The sequence below is a fragment of the Euleptes europaea genome, chromosome 4, assembly GCF_029931775.1.
Source record: "Euleptes europaea isolate rEulEur1 chromosome 4, rEulEur1.hap1, whole genome shotgun sequence".
In the NCBI taxonomy this organism is placed as follows: domain Eukaryota; kingdom Metazoa; phylum Chordata; class Lepidosauria; order Squamata; family Sphaerodactylidae; genus Euleptes; species Euleptes europaea.
The window spans coordinates 63,600,370-63,620,306 of record NC_079315.1 but is presented as its reverse complement, the minus strand read 5'-3'; the positions used below and the strand labels follow the sequence as shown (position 1 = coordinate 63,620,306).

Below are 19,937 nucleotides of genomic sequence, written 5' to 3'. Positions count from 1 at the left end.
CAGATAGATTCTGACGTTACAAGTCCCTCCCACACATGCACTCAGTGCAGATACATAAACATATTGCATGTCTTCAGATTTTAGGTATCTTTAATTTTTCCTTTTAAAAAATAAATACTTACCTCTTTCACACTGTGGCCCTGTAAATCCATATACACACGCACATCGGTTGGGCCCAATGCAACGACCACCATTCTGGCACCCATTTTCACAGACAGCTGTGTTCAACATAAAAAATATGAAACTTATTTATACTGAAAGGTTACTTAAGGCACTGCATAAGTAAATTAATAATTTCTAATCATAATTATTATTAATTATAATTTCTTTATTTAAAACATTTCTATGCCACCTTTCCCCCCAACTCAGGGTACCCAAGGCATCATCCAACACAATAATCAGGCCAAATCTGCAAAGAGGCTTTCACATAGCTTTAACAGTTCGTCCCAAGCTATGGTTGAAGATGCATGATTCAGAAAACCTGCTGATACATTAATCTTTCCTCAACTAAGTAGGCATGGATCTTATCAGTGCCTGGATGGAAGATCAATACTTTGAGTTCTGCAAGCAAGAACGGTATGATATAAAGGCAATATATAATTAGAAAGTATCTGTTTTTATTATATATGTTGTGCTTGCTATCAACTAGCACTTTTGTTACATAGTGACAGGAAGAAAAAAAGAGGAACTTAGTATGAACAGATTCCAAAAGAACAGCTATAATCATCACTTTCAGCAAAACTCCTATAACAATATGCAGCATGATCACAAAAGTATTTTCTCCAAAGTAAGTCCCAAGTAACCTCAAAGATTGTTGGAACATGAGCTTTTATAACCAAAAGTCTACTGCAATGGATGAGTAGAGACGGCAGCACACTCATATACACACACAGATCCAGTATGAAATGGGGAAAATATCTATTGTCAAAGTGGGATTAAAACATGATGGAATACATCCAAATAGCAGGTTTTAATCCACTTAAATCAATGAACTCACCGATATCAGGCATGCTCTACACTTGGCTGCCACTTGATTTTCACAATACTATCTGTCATAATTAGTGTCTATGAATTTGTCCAATTTGCTAATAAACCTGGTCTCTGACATAACTAAGCAAAAGACAATATGGAGGGTGACCACATATATTCAACCTTGTAAAATGCCATGGAAACATTCCCTGCAAGTTGCATCAGTTTTTCAAAGGTACATTTTTAATAGCTGAACAGAAAAATCTTACAACAAACCAATCATGAAAATAATATGCTATTTTAGCACTAAAAAACTCTTACATGAATACAGCATAAAGTTTCCCCTACCAAAAATATACATAATACAGAAACAAACTGCAAGCTATAATTTCTTTCAGTAGAAAAAAAAGAACTGTAAAAGAATCTCTATAGTAATTATATTTGTGAATTAATGTAGCAAATTTATTTGAAATAGATATTTCACGATGATAAAATCACAAATACATTAACTTATGTAAAAGGCATACATTCTCTCAAAAAGTTTCTTTTTATAACCCCTAAGATTTCATACTGGGCCTCTGAGAAAACAAGCAGAACCCGCTCCTCTCCCTTCCATATCTAAACACCTCAGGGGACAATGATATTTGTCTGCAGTGCCACAGAGTCTGGAAATACCCAGACCAGAAACACATATGCAGATAGCAAGAGGAGGCAAAGAAAAGTAATGAAGTAAAGGCCTCTTTTGACCAGATCAGAGTAAGTGTGACTTTAGCTGTAAAACACTGGAAAGAAAAAATAGCTAATTCTTTAAAACTGTTGAACAAATGCCAATGGCATAAAATCAGTTCTACATAAATCAAGGCTCACATATGTTTGAGACTGAAAAACTGTGCTAGCAAAACCTGGAAATTATGGCAAAACCTTCTCACTTTCTCCTTACAGCAGACTGAAATCCCCCATCCCCCAATTCTGTTTCTGAGAAGAGGCGTTCGTTTTTATACCCAGCTTTTCTCTACCTTTAAGGAGTCTCAAAGTGGCTTACAATCACCTTCCCTTCCCCTCCCCACAATAGACACCTTGGGGCTGAGAGAGTTCTGAGAGAACTGTGACTAGCCCAAGGTCACCAAGCAGGTCATGTGGAGGAGTGGGGAAACCAACCTGGTTCACCAGATTAGAGTCTGCAGGTCATGTGGAGGAGCAAGGAATCAAACCTGGTTCTCCAGATTACAGTCCACCACTCTTAACCAGTACACCATGCTAGTTGGAGGGATAAGGACCCCCAGGAACAAGATGACAGGGGGGCTTTGGGCTGACACAGGAGGGAATGACAGAAAAATTATGCTCCATGGATGGAATCAAGTCTACATATCTCCTGTAATTCTTAACAGTGATGCTAAGGAGGATGAAAATTACCCTATCTTTGCATATCTTCTTTACTAATTAAGGGGAAACAGTTATGAAGACACAAGCATGTGATAACCAATGTGTGCACATAATTAAGAGATGGCAACCCAAGAACAGCTCATAAGTGAATGGATAAAAAAATGTATTCGAAGGTTAAAATAAATTTAAGGATCAGTTCAAGATGTCCAGGGTGTCCAGCCTTTTATCAGGGGAATGGAGCAGAAAAGAAGAGCAGACCAGAGAGCCCTTTTTTCCAAGGTCAATTTGGACAAGTGTAGCAAGAAAACACAAACTTTGAATAAGCAAGAGACAAAATGAAATTGTGCTCCCAGAGACCTACACAATATTTTCTGTTGTTTTCACAATATACAGAGAATAAATTATCATACCAGCACGCTTATTTACTCCCTTGTTTATTCGAAGTTTGTATTTTTATAACATACCAAACAGATCTTGAAGAAAAGAAAATATCTCCCAACAAATCAAAGTCGGTATGTTTTTAATCCACACAATTTTCCTGAAAAAAGGACCATGGGTGGCTCAAAACATGTTGTGCTTTCTTTAGCTGATCTAGTTATTATGAACTTTGAATAACTTTGTTTCTGTACCTGCTACAGATAATTCTTGTATTCTGCTCTAGGGCTGTCAATTCGGTTCGGTCCGAACTGAAAATCAACCGAATTCTCCTCGATTCGGCGCTTTTCAGTTCGGACGGATCCGAACTCCAAAATGAGAGTAATCCGGGAGTCCGAACTCTTCATGTTCGGCGTGTTCGGCGAGTAAATTCGGCAAATTCGGTGGTTCGGCGGAGACGCATGCGCAGGAGCTGATCCGGCCGCTTTCTCCCACGGCCAATGGTAGCCCAGCAGATTCTTCTCCTGGCCAATCAGAGCATTGATTTGAAGTTTTGAACTGGCCAAGAGAAAGTTTTAAACGCCTGCCGTCCATCCCTCCCTTCCCCAGTGTTTGCCATTTTGGTGGCGAGATCCAGCCAGCAGAATTGTTGCAGTTGTGAGAGATCCACCCGAGTTCATCAATCGGAACTGGTTTGAGGGTGTTTGGTGGTGTTTTTGTTGTGCGGGTGGTTGGTTGGTTTGGGGTTCCACGGTCTTGCGCGAGGGGTCTCCGTGCGGAGGTGCGAGGACCCTCTCGCCGCCGAGGCTTGCGCGCCCCCATCCCACCCCCTCCACCGTGCTTGGGTGCCACCTGAGTTGATCCAGCACACCTGCCTCTGGGTTGTCTTGGGGTCTTTGAATTGTGCGGGTGGTCGCTTTGCTTGGGTTCCCTCCTCCGGGTTGGCTTGAGAAGGGTGAGGAGGGGTCTCCGTGCGGAGGTGCGAGGACCCTCTCGCCCCCATCCCACCCCCTCCACCGTGCTTGGGTGCCACCTGAGTTGATCCAGCACACCTGCCTCTGGGTTGTCTTGGGGTCTTTGAGTTGTGCGGGTGGTCGCTTTGCTTGGGTTCCCCCCCGGGTTGGCTTGAGAAGGGCGAGGAGGAGTTTCCGTGCGGAGGTGCGAGGACCCTCTCGCCGCCGAGGCTTGCACGCCCCCATCCCACCCCCTCCACCGTGCTTGAGTGCCACCTGAGTTGATCCAGCACACCTGCCTCTGGGTTGTCTTGGGGTCTTTGAGTTGTGCGGGTGGTCGCTTTGCTTGGGTTCCCCCCCCCGGGTTGGCTTGAGAAGGGCGAGGAGGGGTCTCCATGCGGAGGTGCGAGGACCCTCTCGCCGCCGAGGCTTGCGCGCCCCCATCCCACCCCCTCCACCGTGCTTGGGTGCCACTTGAGTTGATCCAGCACACCTGCCTCTGGGTTGTCTTGGGGTCTTTGAGTTGTGCGGGTGGTCGCTTTGCTTGGGTTCCCCCCCCCCGGGTTGGCTTGAGAAGGGCGAGGAGGGGTCTCCGTGCGGAGGTGCGAGGACCCTCTCGCCGCCGAGGCTTGCGCGCCCCCATCCCACCCCCTCCACCGTGCTTGGGTGCCACCTGAGTTGATCCAGCACACCTGCCTCTGGGTTTTGCCAAGGGGAAAGATGAGTGCCAGGCGTCCAGGAAACAGGGGCCCTGGGGGGAAAGCACTGCAGAAGACCAGAGGGGGGGAGGGGAGGGCTTCGGCTCACCCCCGCCCTGTGCGGACATCAGCTTCGGTGGCACCCTCCAGGGTGCAGTGGCGGATCGACTTTTCAGAGGGTGCCTCCGCAGCTGCCATTCCTGCACAGGTGAAGACAGGTGATGCTGGCACTGGAAGAGGGACTGCTGCTGCTGTCCAGACCTGTTCCTCCTATTGCTGACGTGGAGGAGCCTGTCACGCAGCAGCGGGAGGAGGAGGAGGGGGTGCTGTCTGGGGAGGAATTGGGGATTGAATGCTTTGATACCGATGCATTGAGGTATCTCACCCCCACTTCAAGAAGAGTGGTGGAGGAGTTTGCACGGTCGATGGACAGCCCGCCGACTTTGCCTGCTTCTCCAACTCCCAGCAGCAGTTTGGGAACTAGGGAATGTGAGGAGAGGGTGGAGGAGTCGCAAGAGGAAGAGTTTGTTGGTGCTGGAGCCATCTCAAACCCTTCCCCCGCCGTCCCCTCCCCGCAAGGTCCCTAGACACCACGAGTCTGCCCCGAGCACCTCCAGGCAGGTTGCTCCTGCGGCAACCTCCGTGGACAAGCCGCATGGGAGCCACTTCACATCCTCGGCCTGGAAGCATTTCCAGGTGGCAGAGGATGATCCCCGCATTGCCGAGTGCCAGCTCTGCAGGGCGTGGGTGAGTCGAGGGAAAGATCTCAAGCATCTCTCGACCACCGCACTCCGGAACCATCTCCGGAAGCACCACAACGCGGTGCTGCTCCAGGAGGAGAGACAGGCTGGTACTTCGCTGGCAAAGGGGCCCACGGCCAGGGCACCACCATCGTCTGGTGCTCTCCCTATCGCGCCCCGTGCTGCGACGCCCGTAGAAAAGAGCCGCCAAACCACTCTTTCAGAGATGTTTGGTGTGGGGGATAGCGTCTGTAGGATGCCGAGAGGTGGGGTCAGAGCAGCCACGAAAAAGGGCACTCGTCTGCTCGGCGAAATGATTGCCGTGGACGATATGCCCTATTGTGTTGTAGAGAAGGTTGGCTTCCGGAGACTGATCCAATTCTTTGCGCCCTGGTACAAGTTACCTTCTCGCAATATGATGGCAACATCCATTGTGCCATCGTTGTACGAGGGCGCAAAGGCGCATGTGAGGGCGCAGCTGTCGCGCGCTGCCGGCGGGACTGTGCACTTCACATCCGACATTTGGACAAGTCTGAATGCAGAATCTTTCATCTCCCTCACCGCGCATTGGTGGCAACCACAGGACCTCGTGGGTGGGGGTGGGGTGGGCAGCGTTAGGCAGGGAGACTGGCGCCGGGCCGGCTATTGCAAGGCCATGCTACACGCGGAGGAGTTCGCGGAGGCGCACACGGCGGCCAACATAGTCGCCGTCCTGAAGCCACACATACAGAATTGGTTAGGCAGGGAACTCACCATGGGATTCATGGTGACGGATGGCGGCGCCAACATCAGGGCGGCGGCAGGGCAATTGGGCGTTGAGGCACGTATCTACTGTGCGGCCCACCTTCACCACCTCGTGGTGAAAGATGCCCTGGGCCTCGGATCCCAACCAGAATCCAAGCAGGATGAGTTGACTCGCAACTTCCGAAAGCTCATGGTGAAATGCCGGCAGCTTGCGAGTCACTTCTCTGAAGGACAACTACACACTGCGTGAGATGCAGGTCCGAGAAGGCGTGCCCGAGCACCGTGTGAAGGGTGACGTCGACACGCGCTGGAACTCCACTCACGCCATGCTCGAGCGTTTGGTGGAGCAGAAGAGGGCCCTCAGAGCACTGTTTCTCGAATCAGATTCCGTGGGGTCTGATCGGCAGCTCAACCAACGTGAGTGGCAGACTATCGCTCAGACTGTGGAAGTGCTTGAGCCCTTCAAGCATTGCACAGAGATGCTCTCGTCTGACACGGCGATGCTGGCTCTGTTCACCCCCATGGCCCACAGGCTCCATGCGAGGATGAGCGCCTTTCTGCAGCAGTACCAGGAACGTGGAGATGATATGACAGCCTTGCCTGGCCTAGTGAAGAGGCTTCTGGACGGTGTGTCCAACCATCTGCTGCCTGTCGCCCAGGAGCCGGTCTACATGTTGGCAAGCATGTGTGACCCGCGCATCAAGGGCAGCATTGCCGAGCGTTCCAGCGAGCTTCTGCGCTGGAGAGACGAGCTCTCCGAGCGTGTGGAGCGATTGCGGGCCCAAAGGGGGATTGCCACTGAGGAGGTGGAGAAGGGGGACGACTCCCTTGTTGCCCATCCCCCGCCTTCATCATCTCGTGCCGTCCCCCTGCAGGCCACCACCTCGATGGAGATGGACGTCATCGAGTGGGCAGTTGGCCCCTCCGAGGTGTTGTCTAGGAGCAGGAGACAGGACACGGGAGAAGCGATGGTGAGGGAGTACCTTTCAGAGCCCTACGAGTCGCAGATGACGTGTCCGCTGAGCTACTGGGCCTCGAAACAGTCAGTCTGGCCGGACCTCGCTCTCGTGGCCCAGAGGCTCCTCTCCTGCCCTCCAACGAGCGTCCAGAGTGAGAGCCTATTTTCACATTTGGGTGAAGTTCTTCGCCCACAACGTGCAAGCCTGGCACCCTGGCACGCTGAGCAGTTGGCATTCCTAAAGGTCAACCTGCCCGTGTTTGGCTTCCCCGACCTGGACACTGAGGAAGCATGAGGTGAGCACAAGCGTGTTGTCACCGCATGTCCTCGTGGACTGTGTCGGTGGGGTTTGGGTGAAGCGCTCTTTCCCGATTAAAAAATGGACAGGATAGAGCATCAGTTCCCCTCTCCAGACTTATTTGACCCCTGACAACCCAAAATGAGGTCTAAATCTAGAGTAATGACTCAAACTCAAAAAGCTCTCTCACCTGTCTAATCACCTTCTCTGTATGATTTTTTGCATCCCTGATGAGCTCTGGTGTTTCTTTCTGCTGGGTGCCATCCTGGAGGCTTCTACTCCACCCAAGCTTCAGGCACAGAAAGGTGAGACTTTATCAGAGTCATGGCCTCCCCCGCCTGTTTTCTCCCCCAACAGTCATGTGTCAGGTCAGGAATTCTCTCCACACTTTCGAACAACACGGAGCATAAGGGGGACCCCTTCACGCGCAATGCTCATGACTTGCCATTTTACTTTTTGGGAGTGGGCGGTGGGGGGAAGAACGTCTGTGTAAGAATTAGGCCTGCAGCCACTTCTGGTCTGCTCCCCACCACTGTTCCTGATTCAAGTCCAGAAGCTTGCATCACGCATCGTCCCCGATCTGATTTTGCAGGAGGAGAAAAACCTCTCATTACTGAAGGACTAATTTCTGCAGACTTGGGGCTGTTTGGCAATCAGTTTCCCTTCTTCATGTGCCCCTTTTTTTTTTCCTTCACAGGTCAGATTTTCCTTTCTGGCGTGAGCCATCCAGGAAGCCTCCACCGTCACTGAGCGCCATCTAATTGAAGTGTGGGCCTGATCTTTTGCGTGAGCTTCCACGCCTCTCATGACCCATTAGTTCCAAAGGAACACGTTCCCTGTTTTCCCCCCAGCTCCAAAGGCCCCACAGCATGGTGTGGGCCGTATCCATCAACGTTCAGCATGCTTCTGTGGGTTGGGGGGTGGGTCCCTGAACAGGAAGGCCAGTGATGACATCGTGGGCACGCACACTGAAAAGCTTCTCCGTCTGCACGCTGCTTGTTGATGTGTTGCGCCGGAGAGGGCTGCCCTGGACACAGGCGCAATAAAACCCCTCCCCCCATTGCTCTGAGGCCTTCCCTTAACGGTTTCAACGTGGGTGTTTGTTGGCCCCCCTGGTCTGATCACCATCTCATGGTGGACTAGTCAATTTTAGCTCTCAATCTTGAAAACCCCACATTGGATTACTGTTATAAATAAAACGCTTTGTACAGCTGCCCGAGCAAAGAGGCTAAACTTTGAGGCTTCTCACCTTTTTTTAAAAAAAAGGGACACATTGGGGAAATGTCTGTAACCTAATCTGTCTTAATCAGTAAATGTGTTTAATGCAAAAGATTAAATTTTTCTTTATTCAAACTCAACAATTTAAAAAACCTCATGATAACAGCAGTGTAACCCAAACATGTAGAAAGATAAAAACAATTTTTAACTTTGTGTTCTCCTCAGGTTCCCCGTGGTTCTGGTTGGCGCCGCTCCTCCTCCAGGTGCAACACGCGTTGCTCTAGGTTTTCCACTGCAGAGGGGGGGGGGAGAGACAGTAGTGTTGACATGTCAGGTCACAACTTTACTATGTTGAAAGGGGGGGGAAGCAATGCCAGTCACAATCCTTCCGTGGGCAACGCGTTGGCTGACCTGAGCTGCCACCAAAATCCCAGCGCTCCTCAGGTCAAAGCTCGCCATGTAGCTTAAAATTTTCTTAGAAATAGAAACCTTTGAAAGCGTACAGGATCAACTGTTGAGCTATGCTTCTGTGGCAAGTCACGTGCGGGTGAGGGGGGGATTTGAGATTTGGAGAAGAGAACACAGATAGTGGTAGCCTGGCCTCTTCTAAGTGGGTTAAGCAATGTGGGCTTCAATTGTGGTCCCTCTTAATCTAGAAAGATAGGTCAAATCACTGAAAGGACTCACCGGAGGCACGCAGTTCTCCCACCACCTCCCAGAGTTCGCAATCTGTCCCATGGCCATGGTCTCTGTAAGAGGAAAACCTTGTTCAGTGAGATTATTCACAGGGGGCAGCCGCGTTAGTCTTCTGGTGGCAGTCAAAAAGGGCAATAGTCCAGTAGCACCTTAAAGCCTTACAGAAATAAGTGATGGGAGGGCATGAGTTTTGGTGAGCCACGGCTCACCGTCTTATCTGAAGAAGTGAGCAGTGGCTCACGAGAGCTCATACCCTCCCATCACTTTTTTTGTAAGGCTCTAAGGTGCTACTGTACTCTTGGCCTTGTTAATGGATCAATACTTTCAATTGACATAAAGACCAGATTATGACATTGCGACATGTAGAAGCGGCCATTCATGGGGGAAGCATGCTGTGTGGGCAGACGCTCATAGGCTCGCTGTGTCTCTGCTAACTGCAGGGCAGGACACAGTCCGAGACACACACTGTGTATTTAAAGCCGCGGGTCGGAGGGAGATGGAAAGGGGCACAGAAAGTGGGCCTTTAAGGTATGTGAAATGATGGCAAACGGGGGGATGGCAACATTTCCTATAACGGTTCTACCCAGCGTAACCTCCATACTCACCGCTCGTGGAGCCACTGATGAATGCCCTGGCGTCCCGCCATGGCCATTCGGTTTTCCGCCTCTGTGGGGAGACGGAGAGAGAGAAGGAGCATGGTTACTATAACGCAAGGCCACCCAGAAATTGCACTCAGTGCCACTCTTTGACTTCCTCTCTGGATGTGTGAGTTAGCGTTGTGCTGCTGCCCGCTTTGACGAGTTGTAATGGTGGCTTGCAACCCCTGTTAATTTATCCAATTCCAGACTTTGGCTCAAACTGTTTAGTAATGTGGCATTCTCATTGGAAAGTTCAGCAGGTAGGTTAGTCTTACCCTGCTGAATCCTTTGATCTTGATTCACTCATTATGATGCGCTCTGGAAGCATGCCGGTTCATTAAATCGTCGCTCCAAGCAGGGAACATTTTGGGCAGAGACAATCAACACTTCACAACACTGGGGGAGCAGTGGTAAGGGGAGGGAATTTAAGTGGCCGTCCCAATTGAGACCCCACCCACCCCTCAAAATGCCAAACTTTTCATTAAGGGTATGATTTCTGCATCCCGGGTCAGGAGATCAACACTCTGCGATGACGGGCAAATGCTCATGATATGAGAAGGGGCATTAAATGCGAGAGATCCCAAGTTGAGGGAAACATTGTACCCCACCTTGTGCACTAAAATTGGCCAGGAATGTGATGCCGCCTGAATAAAAATTAATAACTCTTTTATATGCTTCTCTGTGGTGTCCTCATACCTGGCCCATGATACAAAGCACTGTTTTGACACATTCACCTTCTTCGGTTCATACCATGCACTCACTTGGAGAGTGCAAACATTTCAGAAGGGAGAAACCAAATCTTTCTAGGTTATCAGGAAGACCAGAGCTCATCTGACACAATAATCAACGATTCGACATGCATGCAGCACAAAAACCAGTAAGTGGTAACTTTCAGAAAATTATTCCACAAGGCTTGGATGAAGCTGGGAGGAGAAGCTTGGACCTTCTCTGTCCATGATGCGGGGGCAAAAATAAAACCAATTAATTCCTTGCATCATTGGCCAGCTACCATGATGGGAAGAATATGAAATTGTCCTCCCTTCACGGCGCTGCTTGAGTGCCTGTGAATCTGATGCTTAGGAATGCAAGGAGGTAGGAACATGATAGAATCTCCTGTGCAGAGTTGAGGTTGGGATGAGAAGGTGACACAGGGATGGCAAGTGGGCAGGAGGTGTGAGGGCGCAGGGTCTGGTTTGAAGAGTGCTTGGGTTATCCATCTTCAAGGCGGTAGCTGGAGATATCACATTGGATCTCCAGCACACTTTGAAAACAGCAACTGTGAAAGGTCTTCTCAATGGCACCTTAACCCAAGGAATGCCCATCCACCCCAAACCCCACCCTCCTCATGCTCCACCCCTAATTCTCCAGGGAAACCCTCACCTGCACCCCCACCCTAACCGTGGTTTTGCAAAGGTGACTGAGGTTCACCAGAATGCAGAGAAGGGGAAGTTAGAGTTGGGAATTCCACAAAAGAAAGTGCCCTGAAAGGGAGAATGAAGGAGGGCGAGGTCATTCAATTGAATTCCATAAGCACCTTGAACTTGAAGACCAACCAGATCTGCAGAGTGTCATGTCTTAAGATCCCCTTGGTCTGAGGGTGGGAGCTTGGACTCTTGAAAGCTTACACCCCGGGATATGTCAAAGGGCTTTCAAATACAAATCCAAAACTGAGAAGGGAGAGTGACTCAACCTGGAACTACAAGGTCACCTGAAGTTGGAATAAAAGCCTGAGGCAGGACCAGATGTTCCCATTTAACTGTGTAAATGTGCGTTAATGGTCCCTAATGTGTCATTAGTCCAACAAAACAAGCCCATTACTTCAAAACAAAAGATCTAGGTAAAGCGATTGACTCACCCACATGAACGTCCATCTCCGTGTGGGACGCATCGCGAACCTCCACCAGCCGGTCGTAGTGGGGTGGTCTTTCCCCCCCCTCCATCTCGTATCTCAGGAGGGAGTTGTAGAGGAGGTTGAACTTTCTATAACAGGCAGCAGCGCTCCTCCGCGCGTATCCCGCGCGAGAGAGAAGTCGCGCCACCCTCGTAAAGAAGGGGCGTTGGGGGAGGTCGCTGATGGTCACCTTAAAGGCCAGCCCACGTCGGACAATGATCCTCAGCATCTCCTCCATCTCAACGCCCCTCCAATGCAGGGCGTGTCTTGCTCTCGCCACCATGTTCTTGCACGAGGACCAGTGCTGGGGCGGAGCTACGCGCGGCGTGTAGGGGTGGGGATGGGGAATGACGGGAGTTGCCGGGGGGGAGATTTGAAAGTCTAAAGCACACTGAGAAAACACTTCCTCAGAGGGGGAGGGGGAGAGGGAGAGGGAGGTGGGGGAGCAAAGCTTTCCGTTCTCCCCTTCTTCCTTTCCCAAAACCGTTTCTCAGAGATTGGGGCGCTGGGGTTAGTGACTGACAGCTGGCCTGGCTGAGCTTCCGTTTCACCCCGCCACAAGGACAATTCTTCACGGTCTAACATTATTCTGCTACTGCAACTCCTTGGGGAGGTGTAGGGTACTTCTGCCTCGCCAGTCGCCACAGACAGAGCTGTCACGGACACCGGTCTAGCACATGTCAATTTCACGGCCGGGAGCACTCGGTCTCTGACTGCGGCCGGCGATTTGACAGCTATCAAACAAGGTTGCTTTCACCTAAGCGAATGGTACCTGGTTTTCTGATTTAAAAAGAAGGTTGGGCTTTGAGTCGGATGTCCATCTTTTGCGGGGGGGGGGCATCACCTTACAGTGATGTTTCCGAAGCCCCCACCACCACTTGGGGTGGGCAGCTTCTTCACTCAGTTACTAGGCTGTCCGTAACGTGGACAGCGAGCTGCAGCGCAGCGCTTGCAGCCTGTGATCCATCTTCTCCATCAAACGGCTTAGGCAACCACGGACCTCATTCTGAAAGGCAGGGGAAGTCGCGTTTAATGGTCGTGAATCCAGCGTTACTTTCGCCCCCGACCCCCTCCAATCTTTGCAACCGGGGCTTGCCAAAAGCCGCTGGGCAGCGGCCACAACTCAAAGTGGAAGATATAGACGGGAGAAAACACACAGAAAAAAGGAAGGGGGGCCAATGTATTTCCCTTCCTTCAACCACTTTTAGTCGTGCAATGCTTATCTTTCGCGCCTCACCCCGGGATGCAGTATGTGAATTGCGTGTGTGGGCTCTCTGAGTCCAATGTGTTGCATTGCATCATTTGTTCTAACTTGCAAATGCAGCCGAGTCACGGACGGTCTATTCTATGCTTTGCGATGGGCAATGGGGGGGGGGTTCCCGGTTCCATATCTCGCCTCCCTGGGAACCCATCGTTACCAAAATTGGTGGTCCTTTCATTTAGGGTCAAAATAAGCAATGATGAAAGTTTTGGACGTCCCGCTCAAAATATGCCCCTCCCCCCGCAGCCGCCACCCGAGACTCATTGTTTGGACTTTAACTGGCAATATTCGGCCGAATTTTTTTTCGAACTTTGAATTCCCGCCGAATTGAACGGATCCGAAGTGGGGGAGTTTGGACTTCGGCACGTACCGAACCCACAAGGGCCAAATTCGGCCGAATCCGAACTGTACCGAATTTTTTTTTTTTGACAGCCCTATTCTGCTCAGATGGGGAATTTCACTTTTGTTAGATAATAGCTAAGACAAGTGTCTTAGATACAAGGACTTGCAGGGGGGCATCTCATTTCTCCTCCACCACTATTTTGCCTTTCCCCTCCATGACAACCCCCATAATGTCTCCCTTTGCCATTGCCTTCTTCTGTAGAGTCTTCCTTGGAGGTCTCCCATTCAAGTACCAACCTTGCTAGCTTCCAAGAGCTGACAAGAGCAGGCATTACCTTTCTACACATGTGGTGGAGCTGCAGTAGAACCCAAACATATTGGATGAAAGTGATTGAAATCATATCCAGCAGCCTTGAAATTGTTATTCCAGTAAGACCAGAAACAATTTTATTAAATTATTTTCAAGTTATGTTTTTCCATATACTAACAGTTGCAAGAACAAATCTTGCAAGATATTGGAAAGGCAAAAAACTGCCTGATTTAAATAATTGGCTTGATAAGGTTAAAGAAACCTATGCTTATTATAATGCATTATAATAATGACAAAAATACAGAAGAACTGGACGCTTGCTGGAATGTAACAATTTCAAAGATGGAAAAAACACTCCAATGTGTAAATCGCAGTGAGGGAGGGAAGTGACAATCAGGCAGATTTTAGATAGAGTAGTGCTTGGTTTATTATATTATGGATATTTTAGTTATATTAGCAGCATTATATTAGTTTCTTCTCAAGGGTATCAAGAAATGGGAGTTTACCCTCAATTTCCTTTTCCGTGGTAAACTGAATGTTTGGATGGATATTATTAAGATGGTTTAGAAAGTCCATTAATTTTTCTTCACCATGGCTCCAAATAGTAAATGTATCATCTACGAACCTGAACCAGACTGTAGGTTTGTAAGGTGCCGATTCTAATGCTGTCTTTTCAAAATATTCCATGTAAAAGTTTGCTATTACAGGACTGAGTGGACTTCCCATAGCAAACTTTTACATGGAATATTTTGAAAAGACAGCATTAGAATCGGCACCTTACAAACCTACAGTCTGGTCCATCCAAACATTCAGTTTACCATGGAAAAGGAAATTGAGGGTAAACTCCCATTTCTTGATACCCTTGTCATCCGTAAAACAAACTTTCAGTTAGGTCACAAGGTCTACCGGAAACCAACTCACACAGATCGCTACTTACACAAAAACTCCAACCACCACCCCCGACAGAAAAGAGGAATAATCAAAACATTAATGGACCGTGCAAGACGGATCTGTGAACCACAGTTTCTCAAGGAAGAAACTAATCATCTAAATCACGCACTGCTAGCAAACGGCTACTCCAAGAATGAAATCAGAAGTGCCATTAAACCAAACAAAAATCAGAAAACTCAGGAAAAACAGTCTCCCATAGGAAAGGTATTCTTGCCATTTATTAAAGGAGTCACTGATAGGATGGAGAAACTTTTGAAAAAACATAACCTACAAACAGTGTTTAAACCCACCAAGAAAATACAACAAATGCTACGATCAGCAAAAGACAAAAGAGACCCCCTCACCTCTGCAGGAGCATATCGTATACCTTGCAGCTGTGGAGAAGTTTACATCGGGACCACAAAACGCAGCATACAAACAAGGATAAAAGAACATGAAAGATACTGCAGACTTGGCCAACCTGAGAAATCAGCAGTGGCTGAACATGGACTGACACAAACAGGACACAGGGTCTTATTCCAAGACACTGAAAGACTGGACAATTCTACCAACTATTTTGTCAGATTACACAGAGAAGCCATTGAAATTCATAAACATCAGCACAACTTTAACAGAAAAGAGGAGAGTTTAAGAATGAATAAGGCTTGGCTTCCTGTTCTGAAAACCTCCAGACTAACAAAGACAACATTCAACAATAGCCATGCAGATTAGTTTTGGATTACACACATTAACAGATCACTTCAGGATACAATTGGTTCCATATTAACATACCATACCCTCATTAGCACATTATCTTGATACTTACAGGACAATGATTAGCACATTACTTTTGCAGGACAGTACTCAGCTCAAACCCAACCCCTTTCTGACTATATATTACTTTTCCTACACCCTTGACACTGAGAGACACTGTCCTTCAGTGTTATTACTCTGAAGATGCCTGCCACAGTTGCTGGCGAAACGTCAGGAAAGAAAATTCCAAGACCACGGTTACACAGCCCGGATAACCTACAAGAACCAATGAACTCTGACCGTGAAAGCCTTCGACAATATTTTGAAAGAATAATGTTTTTCTAATTTTCACATTAAATGCACTTTGGTATACATAACCCTAATCTGCACATTTCACAAAAATAACCTCAAACGCTGATGTTGCAAAGCAGCCTCACTAGAACAGAGATCAAGCTATGTATATTTTATAGCAAGATCAGATTTTTATTCTCAGTGGGAGGCAACCACTAAAAAACAAAGGAGGATAAAGAAATCAAATGAAGAAAGGGGGAGGGAACAGAATGAAGAGAGAAAACAGGGGAAAAACACGAAATGTATGAGTGTACTACTTCTGCTCTCCTCCTCCACAAACTCAACAACAGTGTAACTTGGAGTTGAATGAGGATTCCTATCTGCCCAACTACTGCTGACATTGCCTGGCTTAATCCCTTGATTAGGAGCTCCCACGCTGGTCTTTGGAATCATTTGCACCCTACTAAGAAGGATCAAAGCCTGTTTTGGGAAGCAATGCCTTTGATTATTTCTTCATTGGAAACCAATCATTAACCGCCTGGTCTAGAAAATGGTTAGAAAATTGGTAAATAAATAAAATCTCCAGTTCTGCCTGCTGCTCCATAAATCATGTTGTGTAATTCTGAGGGGAAAGGCTGTAATTTGTTAACCCCCGTTTATGTATTTAAATTTATGTATAGTTTATTTTCGAAGGCTTTCACGGTCAGAGTTCATTGGTTCTTGTAGGTTATCCGAGCTGTGTAACCGTGGTCTTGGAATTTTCTTTCCTGACGTTTCGCCAGCAACTGTGGCAGGCATCTTCAGAGGATTAACACTGAGAGACACTGTCCTTCAGTGTTAATCCTCTGAAGATGCCTGCCACAGTTGCTGGCGAAACGTCAGGAAAGAAAATTCCAAGACCACGGTTACACAGCCCGGATAACCTACAAGAACCAATATAGTTTATTTATTTACTGCCTTTCTTCCTTACAGAGTTCAGGGTGGTTTACAGCATAGATAAAATACATTAAATACATTAAAAACATAAAAACCAAGATTTAAAATCACAATTCAGGACTGCTAATAAACTTAACCAAATGCAGTCCTAAATAAAACTGTCAACTGCCTCCTGAAAACTGAAAGTGAGGGAGCCAGGTGCACCTCCCTGGGGAAGTTGTTCTGTAATTGTGGGCTGCCACTGAAAAAAGGCTCTCTTGTGTACCAACCAAAAGTGCTTCTTTGATTGATGGGACAGTCAACAGGGCCTCTCCCTGTGATCTTAATTCCCAGAAAAATATGGGAGAAGATACCCTGGTCCCAAGCTATGTAGGGGTTTCACAATGCCCCTATCTTATCTGGTGGTCATTTTAGTTTTATAAGAAATGAAAGGAACATTCTTTAGATCAATGGTTCAACTGCAGTTGACGGAAACAAGTCTTTCCATATTTTCCATACAATGATTGAGAGCCTTAAAATTTGACACTTTTGAATGCTACTCCCACTTCCGTTCGCCTTCACACTTCCCAAAAAGCCTATTCAATGCACTATATACTATAGCATACTGATAAAACAAATCTTCAGAGTTCTTTTTATCCATTTCTAAGCACACTGGCATGAAAAGAAGGAAAATAATATTTGTGGGTTTGACAGCAAGTACTATATCAACCTGAAAATATGATGACCCTGAATGTAAAACAATTCCGGTAAAGAAACTTACATAGAGTCTGGCTTCTTTGTATCACATGAACACATGAAGCTGCCTTCTACTGAATCAGACTCTTGGTCCATCAGTCAGTATTGTCTACTCAGACTAGCAGCGGCTCTCCAGGGTCTCAAGAAAAGGTCTTTCACATCACCTACTTGCCTGATCCCTTTAACTGGAGATGCCAGGGATTGAACCTGGGACCTTCTGAATGCCAAACAGAGGTTCTACCACTAAGCCACAGCCACTCCCCATCGAAAAGGGATTTTTAAAATTACTGTTCAAAACTGTAACTTGCAAGTGAATTCAAGAAAGTGCATGTGGGCAGAAACCTAATATTCCTTTCATGTAAAGGAGGGGTGTACTGATTGCATGAATTTCAAATCCACATGCAACTATCAATTTAACAGAAAGGCCCTGGAAAGATCACTGTTTTTCAGTGAAACTTAATTGTTCACTATGCAACTAATATGCTGTTTAGAGGAAGGGTATAAATAAGTAATATAAAAAATATCTCAGTGAGCAGACAAGTCTACAGAAATACAAGAAACTAATTTTGCTAAAGGTTCTCAAAGCCTGATAGTGTATTCATGGAAATTTCAAGTGTTTTATCTCCTGTTATACAAATTTAACACTTCATCAGAATTACACTGATAGGAAATTCAACCTGTACACAGATAGACACACATACTACATACAATATTATAAGATAAATTCTCATTATTTACTGTCCATTATTCAGTATTCACACAATTTATAAAACCTTACTGTACTCAAGTGTTTTTTGATGGGCAACCCACAATTATTTCAATGGACCCTTTACACTGAACTTTCTTTCAGTTTCCCAGCACTTTTCTAACACAGATTCTAGATTTTTCAATGTAGATAGCACAATAGTTGCTAATATTGTACTAGATACATCAACATCATGCTAATTTAGAGTATAAATGTCTTCCCTTGGGGGGGGGGCTTCGTTTCAGCAGCTGAAACCTCACCTCCCTCCCCAAGTGATTTATTTGGAGGTTCAATTTCAGCATGACACCATTCTAAGCACACATTCTAAAGCTAATGGAAGCACTTGCAAAAGTTGTAAGTCTGTTCCTTTTTTTTCCAGTGGGTAATTGGAAGTTCTCTGGTGAGATGGACAGTCAAGAAGAACATTTTTCTATATGATTAAAAACGCTGGATTTCATTCATGATGCTACATAGCTGACCAGATGGTTTTATATACATCCTCATGACTGTTCGATGGGCTCACCCCAAACTTACCATCAAATCACATATCACAGCCAGGTCCACAGACTGTGGTATGTAAAGTGCCATCAAGTCACAGCTGACCTATGTCAACCCAGTAGGACCCCAAGGCAAGAAACTAACAGAGATGGTTTGCCATTGTGTTCCTCTGCATAGCAACCCTGGTATTACTTGGTGGTCTCCCATCCAAGTACTAGTCAGGACTGGCCCTGCTCAGCTTCTGAGATCTGATGAGATCAGGCGAGCCTGAGTCATCCAGATCAGGTCCCACAGACTGTACCGCCAAAAAACCAGTGTGTTTTCATACAGCTAGAAAAGTAAACACTTCTGGCAAATTTCAGTTCCTGTATTAACAGACTTTTTAAACAGCTGACCTGATACACTTTCATGGTCTTATCTTAATATGGTACAGTGATTAGTAAGAAAGACAAAGATCCGCAATCTGGATTATAAACTTTAAACAGAAATATATCACAGTAATATTAAATAGCTGTTAATTATATAAATATAAACCAATTTATTAAAAGATGCTGTCTAACAATATTCAGAGGATTATTAACATTATTTATCATGCAAATAGAAAAAAAAATCAAAAATTGTATATATATTATGGATAAAATAAAGTTTTTAACAGGCTGGGATAGCCTTGTTTATTTGAAGCTATGGTAAATCTGGCCTAGATGAACAATTTATTAAATGGCTCTTACCACAGGACAAGAAGACTTCAATCATGCTTTGCTGAAACATCTGGCTGACTATTGTTGACTATTGTCTGTATTCTGATTCAGCAAAGCAATTCTTATTGTCATAAATTAACAGGACTAGCATACATAAGTAAGGGTTACTCAAACAGATCTCAAGCAACAACAAAAAATTACGTACGTTGTCCACAGAAAGTGCCGATATATCCCTTCTGACACTGGCACTGGTCATCCAGACAGGTACCACCATTCATGCATCTGATACTGCACTGTTGTACTGCAGTAAAACACAAACAGTTCATTATACTAATTACTTATATTATAGCAAGGAGCTAAATATAGCTAAACAGCACAGGCATCCAAACAAGCATGCAATGTTACAAGAATAAAAATACATATTTGAACACGATTCTAATATTTGTGACAAGTACTACAACATAAACCAAGTTCCGACAAGTAATCACCCTAAAAATAACCACACTTTTTGGGCACATCAAAAGGCAATTATAAAGCATTTGTTGCAGTATTTTAAGGTACAACAATATAAACAATTAGCATGTAGCCAGCCATTTGGCAGTTAAAATCCAACACACACAACTTCTCCTACACCCAATGCGCAAACCTATCTCTCTGCCTACCTCTGGGCTCTCTCTTCCTCCCTCTCTCATGCAGATCTCTTACTACCACCATTATTCTTTACACATGTTTCTGTTTGCCCTCTCCTCCCTCAGACATGCAGTATTCTCAGTGATGCTTCTTTTCCAGAAAGGCAATATACCGGTATATGGTGCTCTGATTTAAGCAGTTATAAAAAATAAACAATTATAACCTTCCCCTCTTCAGTGTAGGCTGC

The 19,937-nt window shown here is 46.3% G+C and overlaps 1 protein-coding gene across 1 annotated transcript in view; it reads right to left on the bottom strand.

The window, feature by feature from the left end:
* The window catches only part of FBN2 (fibrillin 2), a 206,065-nt gene that overhangs the window by 169,368 nt on the left and 16,760 nt on the right, over positions 1 to 19,937 (bottom strand). Inside the window, exons 4-5 of the mRNA XM_056847979.1 lie at positions 19,266 to 19,361; positions 123 to 218 (exon numbers count right to left, since the gene is read on the bottom strand). Of these exons, the coding sequence (XP_056703957.1) occupies positions 123 to 218; positions 19,266 to 19,361 (192 nt within the window). The remainder of the gene's footprint in view (positions 1 to 122; positions 219 to 19,265; positions 19,362 to 19,937) is intronic.